Source organism: Microtus oregoni, unplaced genomic scaffold (genome assembly GCF_018167655.1).
Source record: "Microtus oregoni isolate MIOR12 unplaced genomic scaffold, Mior012 000067F_010, whole genome shotgun sequence".
NCBI lineage: Eukaryota > Metazoa > Chordata > Mammalia > Rodentia > Cricetidae > Microtus > Microtus oregoni.
The window spans coordinates 1-14,797 of NW_024543963.1; the positions used below are offsets into that span (position 1 = coordinate 1).

At 44.3% G+C, this 14,797-nt stretch overlaps 1 protein-coding gene across 2 annotated transcripts; it reads left to right on the forward strand.

Annotated features, from left to right (window-relative positions):
• Positions 1-1,238: 1,238 nt before the first annotated feature.
• Positions 1,239-13,170, forward strand: LOC121440390 (zinc finger protein 275). 2 transcript variants are annotated; one of them, XM_041641159.1, is made up of 6 exons: positions 1,239-1,362; positions 3,444-3,520; positions 9,882-9,955; positions 10,403-10,517; positions 11,524-11,625; positions 12,008-13,170. In XM_041641159.1, the coding sequence occupies exons 2-6, from the start codon at positions 3,493-3,495 to the stop codon at positions 13,168-13,170; spliced, it is 1,482 nt and encodes a 493-aa protein (XP_041497093.1). In that variant the 5' UTR covers positions 1,239-1,362; positions 3,444-3,492. The 2 variants fall into 2 exon arrangements, with proteins under 2 accessions (XP_041497093.1, XP_041497094.1); XM_041641160.1 differs by lacking the exons at positions 1,239-1,362; positions 9,882-9,955 and having other exon boundaries at positions 3,510-3,520.
• The last annotated feature ends 1,627 nt before the right edge of the window (positions 13,171-14,797 follow it).

Below are 14,797 nucleotides of genomic sequence, written 5' to 3' on the forward strand. Positions count from 1 at the left end.
TCAACAATAGAGAGCGAGCTCAAAAATAGCATAGTAAAGGAAAGAATTCAGACACAAAACCGTATAAAATAGTATATACGTTCTGATTCCATTCTCATGCAATAGTAATAAATACACTGTCAATTTTGAGAAAATTTAGAATAGTGCTTTCCTTGTGGAATCATGCTAGAAATGGGCTGGTATAGGATGCATGGGAAATTTCCAAACTCCTCATAATGGTTTATATCTAGATAGGGGTTTAGGAAAGGAATTTGTACTATTGCAAGGCAAGCACTCTTCAGGCTGAGTTAATTCTCGGGCACCTGATCTTCCTTTCTTATGCTGGATATGCCAAGATTATCTGGATGGCAGGGTGTTTACCTTTGATGCTGATTTTGTCAGCAAATGCTGCAGTTTCACAGAAGCATGCACACATTTCCTTCCTGACCACTTCAAACATCACCTGAATGGATATTGGATGAGCTTCTCATCTCTCTTCTGAGGGCTTTATATTGATCTTTGTTTATTAGTGACTTACTCAGGAAACCACTTTAAGAAAGCAGTTACTAGTGTCACCAAGGATGCACAAAGCAAAACAATGAAATTGACCAGAAAAGTTATCTTGAACAGGCAACTACTTGCAGCACCTCTAAACCAAGACACTGGTTTTGGGATTCATGATATAACCTGCTATTCTGAAATTGGGGTTACTGTTTATTTATTGGTCTGTGCCCCCTACTATACATCCAATACTCTCAAAGGAGCTCTGAGGTGCCTGATGTGTGGCTTTTAAGATAGGCATAAGAGTCTAGTTTTGTTCACGATTGTATTCTCGGTGTATGGCACAATGAAGGCTCATACATGACTTTATGAGGGTTTCTGACTCCTGCACTCTTTTCTTGAGTGTCTTCCCCCAGCTCTCCCATCATTCTGAAAGTCTTAGCCTTGTCAATTTCTTTATTGTCTCCACTACGAATCAATTTATTTTGCTCATTTATTCATTCATCATTCGTTTTTACATTCTTTCCGTGCTTTTTATCTCATCACCCAGGATCCATGTATTTTGCTCTTCCATTCTCACCTACCCCACCTCCTTTCCTCACCCCGCCCCAGACACGCCCCCATCCTTCCCACCCCATTTCATGCCAAAGGTAGCCTACAGGCCGGGCGGGACCGAGGCCGGGGCGGGGCTTCACTCTCAGTACCCCAGGCGGCCCCCCACCCTCCACCCCCAACACCCCGGCTCCGGAAACGCGCCACCGAGCTGCAGGGCTCCGCCAGGCAGGCGCTGGCGGCTCCTTGGCGCTTCCTGCCACGCCGGGCCTGCTTGCACAGCGCCAGCTCCGCTTCTGCGAGGGCCCAGAGTCAGGTGCTGCGGGCCGGGTGAGCGTGCAGACCCCGAGAGGGACGTGCAACTCGAGTGATCATGAGAGATGTGTGCGATCAAGGATGTGCGGCCCAAAAGAGCATGCGGGGCGGCGGGAGGATGTGCTTGGGGGCCTGAGTGAGTGCGTGGACCACGGGAGAATATGCGGAGGAGAGGGCGTCTCCCAAAGAGGAGAGCTGCTCCGCCTTGGGGCAAGCCAAGGGCCGAAGGGGACAGGTCTCTGGTGGTGCGTGAGCATGGAAAGGCCCTGAGGCCTTCTCGTGCAGGGTTGGGGGCAGCGGTCAAAGGCGAGAATTGCGAATGTGCTGAGGTCTGTGCTGCTCTTTGAAGGATGCTAAGAATTGGGAACCGGTCAGGAGCTGGTGGTGGACGCTCCCCACAGCCACCATCGACGTGGAGGCCACAGGGATTGGCGCGGTGGGGGAATGGCTGAAGAGACTTTTTCCCAGAATGGGGGAGGGGGTTGCACCTCTGGGGCCCAGAAGAAGGTTCTGGCTTGGGGATACCTACCTTTTCATTTGAGTTGGGGTTGTGTGAGAATAATGGGAGCAGGCCTGTTGCCTGCTGCAGAGAGCTGAGGGTGCAGAAGGGACTGCTTGCTGGATGAAGAGAGCTTCTACTGTGGCCTTCCTGGGAGTCACATTTTCTGGCGCCACTCCATTGCCCCCTTCTCCTAAACTCCTTTGCTGGTTCCTGCAGTCTGTATTTGGTGATTAATTACATGTCATTTTACACACACGAGTACTCCTACTTGCCTGCTGCCCAAAGCCGATAGTCCTTTTCAGCGTCCCCCCCCCCCATTCCTGGCCCTCTTCCCAGAGGGCTCACCCTGTACCAGCTGACTCTCTAGCCAGCCTTGGACTCAGAGGCAGGCAGCCCCCTCCGGTGTCCTTGGTCAGTAGAACATTTCCTTCTAATCCTCAGCCTTTACGTTTTCCTTTAGGAGACAATTTCGTATAGGACTAGTTGAATAGCACCTCTCCTAGGTAGGACCACTTGCCTTCTCCCTTCTCCCATTGGGCCTTGTTATAGAAACAACATTCACAGTGTCTGACATCGTCTGGTCCATTGCCCCAAAGTGGTCCTGGACCTAGATTTAGAATTCCATGGCACAGTGATTTCTAGCCTTTTGTCAGTGATAGACCCTTTAGAAAGTCAGCTAAAAAGTGAGTTCTCTTGCCTGAGGTCTGATCACCAGCACAGCTTCAGAAGGAAGCTCCTGGATGGGAAAACGGTCTGATGAGACATGAGGGAACCTCCAAATCTAGACAGCCCCAATGTCTACATGTTGAAATATGCCAATTCCATGACACCCACCCAGACCTGCTGTTCTGCCACTAGATTTTTCATAAGCCTAGCTTCTAACACAATGATCCAGCCCTTCCAAAACTGTTTGGGTTCTTTGGGTGACCTGGGGCAGCTGTATAACCATTCACCATATCCCCAGTTTGGAATCTTTTATATTTGCACAGTGTAACGTCAGTGATTCTATACTTACAATTTATTTTGAATTTTAGAAAGATATCAGTGCATATTCTTGGAGAAATGGAAACATAAATCTTTCCTCAATTAAACACAACAAACACTACAAAATCTCCTTATGGTCTACCTTCTGGCTTTTAATAGAATGGAATAAAGAGGAAAACCTAAACAGAAAGACAGGTGCCCAGGCAATGTGAGAGAGAAAACACATACAGACAAAAGATAACACAGGCACAAATAGCCCAAGAGAAACAGACTTTCCTGGTAAGACAGCCATCACTTTTGGCCTTTTAGGAGTCTCTGCTTTTTGAGTAGCAGCCAACTTTCACAGTACAAGATGGACCTATGAGCTTCTTGCCCACCTCCTGGCCTGCCAGGTTCATTTGGGAACATACATGTCAGGCGCACCTGTAGCCCCGGGGCCCACTCAGTAGGCCTTGCACCCTGGACTCACCTAGGCACACCCAGACCTTGGCAGTGCCGGTTCAGTTACACAGCTTGTCCTGCCCTTGAGCGCTCGTTACCAACGGACAGGTTCCTGGAAGATGCACACATGAGCCTGCTTCTGTTCACCTGAGTTCTTTCAATCCAACAGGTGAGACCGTCCCTGCTGGACTAATCTCTTGGAACTGGTCTAAAACAAGATGAGTCATCCCTGTGTGTCTCTTTTGGGTAAGTCTAGGTGTTTGCAGAATGTGTCTGCTGTGCTGCAGCAAGGCCCATGGGTAGCAGCACAAGACAGTGAAGACGTGTTTGGGTTCCGGAAGCTCATATATGCTAATCTTGATGAACTACTTAGCCAGAAACAATTCTGGCAATCTTAGACACAGTGCCAGGCAAAGAGGTTGCCGGGCAAGGAAAATGGGGAGACCAGGGAATCACAGTGTGGGAGAGGGAGCTGAAAGCACCCATTAGAACCAGATCTCTTTCGAGTGTTCACAACCTTGAAACATATTTGCCCTGGCCCTAAAGGGAACTGAACAGTTAAATTATATGCTCTCTTCTAGCTTGGTTTTCTGGTGGTGTGAAAAAACACCTGATCAAAAGCAACTAAGAGAGGAAAGGGTTTATTGGGCTTGAGGGAAGCCAGGACAGAAAGCATGGTGGAGCGCTACTGACCTGCTCCTGGTTCACTACTTAGCTAGGCTTTTTATACAGCTCGGGCTCTGCTGCCTAAGGACGGGCCCCTCCAACATCAACTATCAACCAAGAAAATCTCTCTTAAACATGGCCACACTACATTTTGATTGATGGGTCTTAGTTGAGTGACTTTGCTGCCACAGAAAGATAATGCCTGTCCAGGGAAGTATAAAAGACACCAAATTATTCACCAGTTTTTATGATATACGTTGTTTTAGCTCCATGTTGAATTCAACTCCCAATTTCTGTTCTTTCAGGTAAAAATACAGTGATTATTTTGGGTCCCTTAACATTTGTAATTCCATGCAATAAATTCAAATAATTTGCTTAGGTAAAACTTACTTTATGGCTGAATAACACTTTATTGTGTCTTATACCGTATTCTATTTATCTGCTGTTGGATACTCAGGCAAATTCTATGAATAATACTGCAGTAAACACATATGTGGAAGTATCAATGACTATACATTAACACATTTTTTTAAAAATGTACATATTGTTCTGAAGCAGGATTTGCTCGGCAGGTGAGGTCTGCTGTTCTAGAACTCACACTTGGCCAGCCCCGCAATGAACACTTACACGGTTGGCGTGCATGGTTTCTCGCAGCAGATGGTTATTAAACAGCTGCAGCAGCCATGGACTTGGCTAGACCCAACATGAAGTTTGCAGTTGACCTTGACAAAGCCTTTGTGTCCCATGGAAAGAAAGACAGTCTTATTTGCCTTGAAAGATTGTTTTCCTGCGGGGATTCCCCCAGCTTCCTTTCCCACTTACTAGTATGCCATAGAAAATTCTTTTTTTTTATTTTTTAAATTTATTTATTTATTAAGGATTTCTGCCTCGTCCCCACAACCGCTTCCCATTTCCCTCCCCCTCCCCCGATCAAGTCCCCCTCCCTCATCTGCTCGAAGAGCAATCAGGGTTCCCTGACCTGTGGGAAGCCCAAGGACTGCCCACCTCTATCCAGGTCTCGTAAGGTGAGCATTCAAACTGCCTAGGCTCCCACAAATCCAGTACGTGCAGTAGGATCAAAACCCACTGCAATTGTTCTTGAGTTCTCAGTATTCCTCATTGTCCGCTATGTTCAGCTAGTCCGGATTTATCCCATGCTTTTTCAGGCCTAGGCCAAGGATTCAGGGTATGTTTTTCTATCCTGAATAAAAGTGTCTTATGTTCAAGGTTAGCGTTGCCCTCCACGTCCACTGGGTGCACTCCAATTACTTTCATATTCTATATGGAGTTGATTGGACCTTGATCGCCAAAGATCCATTTCAGAAGGCAATGGTCACCTGTGCTTGTCACTGTTGTCACAGCATCCAGCTTCTTTTCTAGATTATATTCCATCATTTTAAAGTGGAATAGTTGTACAACACAGACACTAAGTGACCCAGTTGTCTTCAGGATCGGTGGATTCATGTCTATTATCATTTTTAAGTGATTTTCCTATACCTAGGATAAGCCTTTTTCCTGCTACACTTAGCTAATTGCATAGAGATTTAGTTACTTTTGTGAAAGCAGGGCCCACCTTTTCCCTCTTGTTTTCATGAGTACCTTTTAAATTATCTCTGTGTGGTCAGGGGCTCTGTTATTGTGGGTGGCAGTCACATAGCCACCAGGAGCTAACGTGCTCTCAAGCCAAATCCCTAGGGTGAACTAGTACAGGAAGGGCTGCTTCTATTGCTATATAGGAAGAATAATTAACAGTTCTTTTAGAGTTGTAGCTCCACGGCTTTAACAGTTTATCATGCCACTTAAGAAAAAACACTTCAGTGGGATTAGTTCCATTAAAGGTGTGTGTGTGTGTGTGTGTGTGTGAGAGAGAGAGAGAGAGAGAGAGAGAGAGAGAGCGAGAGAGATAGGAAAAGTATAATGTATTTATGCAGCGAGGCTCTGCAATGGCATAATGATAGTATGGTTTAAAGGTAGCTGTGAAACATAGGCCTACATCATGCCATGTCCTACATGTTGCCAGGAGCTGCTACAGACACTGGGAATTTAGGGGTAGCCAATGGAGAAAAGGTACTGTCCTGTTAGATCAGATTTTCTTTTTATGAGAAAAACAAGCAACTTCAAAGGAGAATTTTTCATTAGTGAAAATGTTTGGAGGAAACTGCCAGGGCTGGAGAATAAAGAGGTTTTAAGGAAGTGACATTTGCATTAAGGTCTGAATTATTAGATGAAACCTCCTACGATAAGAGATGGTATTCTTGGCAGGTTCACAGGCTTTGAGGGCCACAACCTTGGCATCTGTATATCTGCGTGAAAGTCAGTGTGTCTGAATTGGTTGATTTTGAAGGGGGGCAGGATATGCATTTGTGCTCTAGACCAAAGCTTATTACTGGCTTGAAGGCAAGAAAAGGTTTATAGTAGACCATCTTTTCCCTGAAGTACATCCATGATGTGATGTCCCATTTCACTTGAAGTGAGTTGTTTTAAAAACAAAATCGTTTATAAATTTATGATCAGTTCATTGTGTTTGTTTAAGAAGCCCAAATCAGAAGAATTTTATTAAGACAGAGGATCACCGCTTTGGTGGCACTGGGACAAAGAGAGGGTTTGTCCACTGAATATCTCTTCATGAACTCACACATTTGGATAAACACTTTTGCTAAACAGCTAAAAATGCGTAGGAGGGCTTGCAAGGACTTTTGGGTGACATTAGACCTTCTTCTGCTCATATCTTTCTATAAAGCTGATAGCTTAAGGAGATGGTTCCAAGAAGGCTGTGCCTAGACTTCCTGGTCACTCCCCCTTCACAGGCTGCTGACAGGTTTCCACTAGTCCTCTTTGTTTCACTGCATATGGTTATCCTAAGAAATGCTGATCTTTTTATATGCCCTCAAGGGCCATTCTCCTGCCATCTCCTTGGTCTCAGCCCTGTTCTCTGGCATGCTGACCATCTGTCTTATCCCACATTTACCTGCCAAACGCTATCTAAAATTGGTCTTTTCTGATATCAATAAAATTCAGCTTGATGTCTAAAAAGCCACACATTAAAGAAACTGAAAATGTGTCTTTCCCGACCTTATCTCTCTTCCTTTGTAGCTACACAAACATTGAATCAATGTGCTTATTCTAGCTCCAGGTCAGACTCAGTGTTTTCCTTTTTTCTATGAAAATGTGTTTTCTCTGCTTTCTTTCTCCTCTTTGGGTTTTCAGGCAAATGTTATCCCTACCTGTATCTTCACATTTTTGTAATCTGCTGCATGTTATTCTAGTCTGGCCACCTGTTGATTTTTATATGAAACCTTTCAAGTTTTCTTCTTGCTCTGAGTTCTAGGACCTTTCAGTAGAATTTTCAGAACTCTGAGCCAGCCTGGTCATTCACCTTCTCCCCACATACTTTTTTTGTGTATTGAGATTAGACTCTTCCTATTGGTTACAGAATACTGTTTTCTGTGCTTTTTCTTTTAACATGTCTGTGTCCTTTACACCTTTTTAGACAGTATGCACTCTTCTTTTTTAATACATTCTAACAATCTGTCCTTCTAATTGAAGTGTGTAACCCATCATTTAGCGTAATGATCTGTGTTTAAGTTTGCTGTCCTGCTATTTATTTCCATTTGCCCCATCTCTTCTCTTCCCTTTACTTTTCTTATATGTTTAGCAACTGCATTTTCTTGAAATGATCAGTTAAATTTCAAAGATTTTGAAATGCAGAAGGTGAAAGTCTTATGTTTCCCTATGGCTTTACACTCTTCGTGTATTTCTAAATCTGATTCCATTTTCTTCCACCTGAATGTTTTCTTTTAGTATATTCTTTTTTTTTTTAAAGTTTTTCGAGACAGGGTTTCTCTGTAGCTTTTTGGAGCCTGTCCTGGCACTAGCTCTTGTAGACCAGGCTGGCCTCGAACTCACAGAGATCCGCCTGCCTCTGCCTCCTGAGTGCTGGGATTAAAGGCGTGCGCCACCACCACCCGACTCTTTTAGTATATTCTATGGTACAGAGCTGCTAATGACAAATTGTCTAAACGTTGGCTTTTGTATAAAATATTTATTCTTCATTTTTGATTAATATTTTTTCTGACTATAAAATTTTATAAGACTTAATTGCTTTCTTTCTTTTGCATCATTTCTTTCCTCCAGGTACTTTTAAGAGTTTTCTCTTACCATTTTTAGAAATTGAATTTTGATGGTAGCTCTCTCTCTGGCTTCATTTAGGTAACAGTTGTTGCCATGTCTTCATGTTTTCCACTGTTTCTCATAGTATCAAATCTACTAATGACACCCAGTGAAATTTTTAATTTTATATACATTTATCTGCAAAAATTTCATTTGGTTCTTTTTATTTTATATCTTCTGTATCTCCCCATGTCCTTGTTTTTCTTTCAGTGCTGGGGCATAATTAAATTATCATTTTTCTTTATCTATTAGTTCTATCCATTTTTGGATGCTTCTTTGACTGTTATCTTAACTGTTGGTGGCATATTTTGTGTTTCTTGGCAGTTCAATTTTTACTGGGAATTACATGTTATAATGATTAGTTTGTTGAGTGTCTAGACTTTGAGGGTTACAAGTAGTTATTTGTAGGTCACTTTGATGTCATTGGGGCCGGTACTAAGTTTTTATAAGGCAGATCTTTTGTAGTTTGGACTTTAAGGATAGACAGATCTTACCGTTACGTCATGGTCCCTCTGTATTGGCCTCTGAATGTCCCTGGGAATCATAAAAACTCTATGTGAGTTGGTAAGATCTTGGGAACTGTTCACCTTACAGTCCTTGGGAGTTTCATTCAGTACTTGTAGTCAGAAAAGATTCAAGGGAAGCCTTTTCACTTCTTTTTCCTACCTAGCACAGTGCTTTCTGAACTCTGCTCTGCAACTTCCCTCTTCCCCTGCCACCCTGAAGCTTCTGTTGAGGTTGCTAAGCTCTGTCCATTTGCTTTCACCCCTCCTACACTCTCATTCTGGACATTGCTACCAAGCAGAGCACTAAACTGGTGACAAGACTTGCCTTATTTGTTTCTCTTGCAGTCTTGATCCTGGGCTTCCTACTACCCTGGTATTAAAAACTGTTGTTGAACACATGTTTGTAACTTGTTACTCTACCATGGCCATACATGTGGACATTTTCATTTACCTTTTCAAAGATGCCATAGTTAAGTCTTTCTGAGTACCTGGGGTTTTGTTGTCCTTCAGATAATGCTAAAATGCTTCCTTTTCACTTAATATTGAGTTGTATTGAGTTGACATCAGAATGTGGAGGAAAAGGTCACCCACATACACATGTAATGTTTTCTTTATCAATGTAGTGTTTGAATAACTTTTCTTAGAAGTACTTTTCTCCAGGTATTTTTTCAACTTCCCATTTTGTTGAATAACATAAGAGAGTTCTTCATGGTTTTCTCCCAATGACTTATTATACTAGGGTGTACTTTTAAAGACCCCACTGCTAGTAAAGAAGTTCAGGTTCTTGCTCTTTGTCATCTCTCTTCCTTTCTGTGGCCTCATCAGTTTCAAGTGTCCATGAAAGGACCCCTTATCTCTGAGTTAGTTCTTCTGGTACTCTCTTTAGTGTGCTTCTTCCCTTTATAGTATGAGTATTGAACTCACCCAGGCTTACTTTAGGGAAACTCTGTAGTCAGCCAGTCTCTGGCAGCTAGTCTTCCTACCAGCAGCTCTCTGTAGCTATCTCCGACTCTGCCTAGACTGGCATTTGTTTGTCTTATCTTGCCCTCCTCTGGCCTACCTATATTAATTCTTTCCCAGCCTACTTTCCTGCTGTTTCATATATGTTTTCTCAGGCACACACATGCTCTGCCTTGTCATTCTGCCCCGCCTGAGAGAGAAGACTCTGTAAGATTTAAAACTACAAAATAAGAAGTCACTAATGCCATCCCAGGGGACCCAGAAACAGGGCTGTCATTACTCACAGCTTTTTTCACTTTCCTTAGCTCTACCTGCTCCCCAAGACGGAGCCCCAGGAAACCAGGTCCTGGCAGTCCCTCTTGAGATGCCGGAGGCCCAGGTGAGCTGTGCTTCCCTCTTGCCTTGCTTGAGATTCTTGTCACTGCTCCCTGATTTTGGCCTCAGCCTTTGCTTCTTGCCCAGCATGACTTGCAGCAGAGTGTGAGCCCTGGCTACTGCCCTTTTTCCTGTCCTCTGCTTCTCTCCCATAGGCTGCCAAGGAATGGATGTCCAGTGTGCTTATGATGCCCATTGTATATGTGAGAAAGCTAAGTCTGTGTTCTTTGGGAAGACAATGGGAGTCCCATGCTAGACAGCCCAGGTCTCATTGTGCTTGATCATGTTTTCTTTCTAGGACTCCTTGGGATTGTGGTTGGAGCTCCACATTAGTAACATACACCGATGTGAATATTTCAGGCCCTATCCTTCTTGCCCCCGACATCACTGGTGCCACCCTTCCTTATTACAGATTAGGTTAAAAGACTGACTATCAATGGATTTATTTCAGGACTTGGTGTCATTTGATGTTGTACCGTGGTACCTCACAGAACAGAACTGGCTGAATCTGAGTCTGAACCTGGAGCAGCAGGCAGTGGCATATTCCAGGACTGTGACCTCCATTGGTAAGGATGTTCCCAGAGCTTTTCAGACTCACCATCTACTGAAAGTGGAGCTGAGGATACATGGCCACCCACACACCATTTCACTCAACAACAGCTCCCCCAACTCCTCATGGCATGGAAAAATCTCTTCATTCCCATCTTTCACTTGAAGGACATTAGAACAGTAGTCAGTGAAATGGCTGAGCAGGTAAAAGTTCTTGCCACAGAAGCCTGCTGACCTCAGTTCAATCCCCAGAAGTAGGAGGAGACAATCAATTTGTGCAAGTTGTCCTCTGACTTCCACAAGCACACCATGGTATGAACATCCACACATAGTCACACACACACTAAAGAAATAAATGCAAAAATTAAAATTAGAGCAAACCTGTCATAATTTAGAGTATTTTTAAAATGCAGTACATTGTCTTCAAATAAAAAACATATCAAACATTAAATTGATCAGAACAATGCTATATCTTAATCATAAGGCTGAGATGATAAATTATACCAATATATACAAATAAATGCAATATATATAGTATATATGTACTATATATACTATGGTATATTGTACATACACATACACACACACATAAATTATACCAATCATATGGCCAGTTGATTGAAGGTCATTGTTGAGAGCTCTTGTTTATCCATTAGGTATTTGCATGGGGTGGGGGATTTTTTGAAGAAGGAACAGTTAAGAGTTTGGTTTAAGTGTTGTAGAGGTCTGGGAAGAGCATGACATTCAGCAGTGGGGTACTGGGGTGACTCAGTGAACAAGGAGCTAAGTTCATGTGGCCAAGATGCTAGCTACTGTTTTTCTGGGGCCTCTGCTGAGGGCCCAGAGCCTGCCTCCTTAGAGTCCCCCAGAAGGAGCTGGTACTTGGGAAATGCATTTGAACTGCATGTGTGACTTACATAAGAAAGTCATAGACAGCCCAGGAGATTTGGAGGGGATCTCCTTTGACAGCTCTTCTCCTGTTCCTTCATGCTGATATCACCAGCCGTCTTCTTCCGTTAACAGGAGTTCCTGTTGTGAGTCCTGCTTTGGTATCTCACCTGTCACAAGGACAAATTCTGTTGGTATCAGATCCATCCCTCAACACAGATCACACTAAGCACCCTGGTGAGCATAAAGGGAACATGAAGAAGCATGAGGAAATTTGGGAGAGGGGTACAGATTTGGGTTGTGTGGGGCTGCTGAGCTCTTAGGGTTGATGTTTCCAACTCAGGAAGACCAGCTAAGATTGGGGAGTCTACAGTTAGTGTCAAGAGGTCCCCTGAAGCTCTGGTAATGAGTTGTGACTGTACCCTTGCTCAAAGCTCCTTTGATAAGCAATGGCCACAATCAGGACTCCCCCACATTTCCCTTTGGCGCTTGCTTCTGCTAGCTTACAGGCCCTCCCTTGCTGGTTCTCAGCAGTTGCAGGAGAGGGGTTTATCAACAAAGGAAAGTAACCTTTTTCCTGGGCCCTCTATAAACTGTTGTGTGTCATTTATCATTGTAGAAAGCTCCTCCGTGACCTCCCACCAGAAGATGGCTGAAGAAGCCCAGCTGCAAGAGATGGCGTCCAGGAGCTCCCCGAGGGCCAATGACCCCAGCGCTGAGGTCAAACAGAATGGGGACTCTGGGGGAAGGGGAGGGAGCCCACAAAGTCTGCCCATAGAACACCATTTTGCATGTAAAGAGTGTGGGGACACCTTCCGCCTTAAAGTGCTCCTTGTTCAGCACCAGAGGGTTCACAGTGAGGAGAAGGGCTGGGAGTGTGGCGATTGCGGGAAGGTCTTCAGGGGGGTGTCAGAATTTAATGAGCACAGGAAGAGCCACGCAGCTGTGGCCACTCAGCCCCAGCCTGGCCCCAGTGGGGCTCTGGAAGATGCCTTGCAAAAAAGGGAGCAAATGGAGAGGGAGGCAAAGCCCTTTGAGTGTGAGGAGTGCGGGAAAAGGTTTAAGAAGAACGCAGGCCTTAGTCAGCACCTGAGGGTGCACAGCAGAGAGAAGCCCTTTGATTGTGAGGAGTGTGGGCAGTCCTTCAAAGCCAACACCAACCTCTTTCGACATCAGAAGCTCCACAGTTCGGAAAAGCCCTTTGCGTGCAAGGCGTGCAGCAGGGATTTCCTGGACCGCCAGGAACTACCCAAGCACCAGAGGATGCACACGGGCCACCTGCCCTTCGACTGCGATGACTGCGGCAAGTCCTTCCGTGGTGTCAACGGCCTGGCAGAGCACCAGCGCATCCACAGCGGCGCCAAACCCTACGGCTGTCCTCACTGCGGCAAGCTGTTCCGGAGGAGCTCAGAGCTCACCAAGCACCGGAGGATCCACACGGGTGAGAAGCCCTATGAGTGCACCCAGTGTGGCAAGGCCTTCCGCCAGAGCTCCAGCCTGCTGGAGCACACTCGCATCCACAGCGATGAGCGGCCTTATGCCTGTGGCGAGTGCGGCAAGGCATTCAGGGGGCCTTCTGACCTCATCAAGCACCGGCGCATCCACAGCGGACTGAAACCCTATGAGTGCGACAAGTGTGGCAAGGCATTCCGGAGGAGCTCAGGCCTGAGCCGCCACAGGCGGATCCACAGTGCGGCCAGGCACTGTGAGTGCAGTGAGTGTGGTCGTGTGTTCAAGAGGCACTCAGCACTGCAGAAGCACCAGCCCTCCCATCACCAGTAGACACTGCCCTAGGACCTGTAGCAGGGGTCCACAGAGGCCATAGCCCAGTCAAAGGAGATGAACAGTTTTGTAGCGCTTCTTCTATCTATTTTGTTGTGTGAGAGGTTGAAATGATTTGTACTGCCACCAGCAATTTATAAATGTTCATGTTTCCCAGTAGACCTATTGAAAGTGACTTTTACCATTTTAACATAGCTTGCCTACTTTTCCTTGCAGAAAATACCATCAAGGTATTTTAATCCTCATATCCAGAACGAGAAGAAAAAATCTGCATATGGGGGTCTAAGTAGGGAGCTGGGGGGTCCTTGCGAAGCTCTACCCCTGAGGGAAATTCAATGGCGTCAGAATGATGATGCACCTTTCTTGAAAGGAAAATTGCCCCGAGGTATTGGCCTACTTGAATTTATAAAATTTTAGGGATTGTAAATAGATCAAATAGCATAATATTTAATTTATTAATTTAGTTATACATACATATTGTAAATCACATTATATGGACTAATATATTAATGTAGAGAATTTACCATACTTTTTCACCATACTCCATTTGTTTCTAACTCTTGATGTACATTTTTTGACCTCACCAACATGGGACCCTGTTTGAGTCATCAGCCACCTCTATTTGTGCTGTGACAGCACTGTGTCAACCCCTGCATGAGGCTTTCACCACAGGTTTCCTCCAAGCCATAAGAACATATTCATATAACATTACAACCATTACTTTGTGTTTTTAAATTAGTACTGGACCTACAACATAATCACATAAAGTGCTGCTTTCCCAAATGGCCTTTTAAAGGGACTTTTTTCTGAGGGGGTGCACTCCTAGTAAAACTTAGTGAGCTAGAGATAAACCTTTTTTTGGTATCTCATTTAGCTAAGCCAATTTAATCCAGTGACCCCTACAAACATCAAAATCAAACATCAGTTGAGGTTTAGCTTCACATGGTATCATCTTGTTCAACATAAAGTGAGAGAGAAGGCCATCTTCAGGACTTAAAGGTAAAGTGACATCTTCCTGGAAGATCCTCATCTCATATCAGGCATAAATGGTACTTCTTCAGCCTTCCATTTGCAGCGGTGAAGTGGGGAGCAGTCACAGTCTCTACCTCCTAAGGTTCTCAAGGAGTGTGCCTTGCTTGCAAGAACATTGCCCAGCAAGGAGGTCTGCTCAGTGAAAGTCACTTGCTGACATCCCACAGCTCATTAGTATCAGAGATAAAGATGGACCCCTCAGGCCTCCTGACTACTAGTCTCATCTTTCATGCAATGATTTCAATACTATTTTCGTTTTCTTGCATGCCAATTATCCATTCATCTCCTTTGACTAGTTATCAAGTTACCTTTGGATATATTGATTTAGTACTTCTTTCTATATCAATTGGAGTGTTACTTTCCAATTTTTATTGCTTTGTTTTTTTTAGTACTTTTATTACATTTTTGTTTTATAGGCTTTGGATTATTTTTACGTATCCTCGAATTCTTTTTTGTCTGTTAACTCATGACTTTCATTGTTTCAGTACTTAGATATGATGATATTTTCTTCGAGAATTTACTTACAAAAGAAAAGTTGAATCCCTTGCCTACTGAGAAAGTGAACATATGGAGTGGGCAGGCTGGCTGGGAGTGG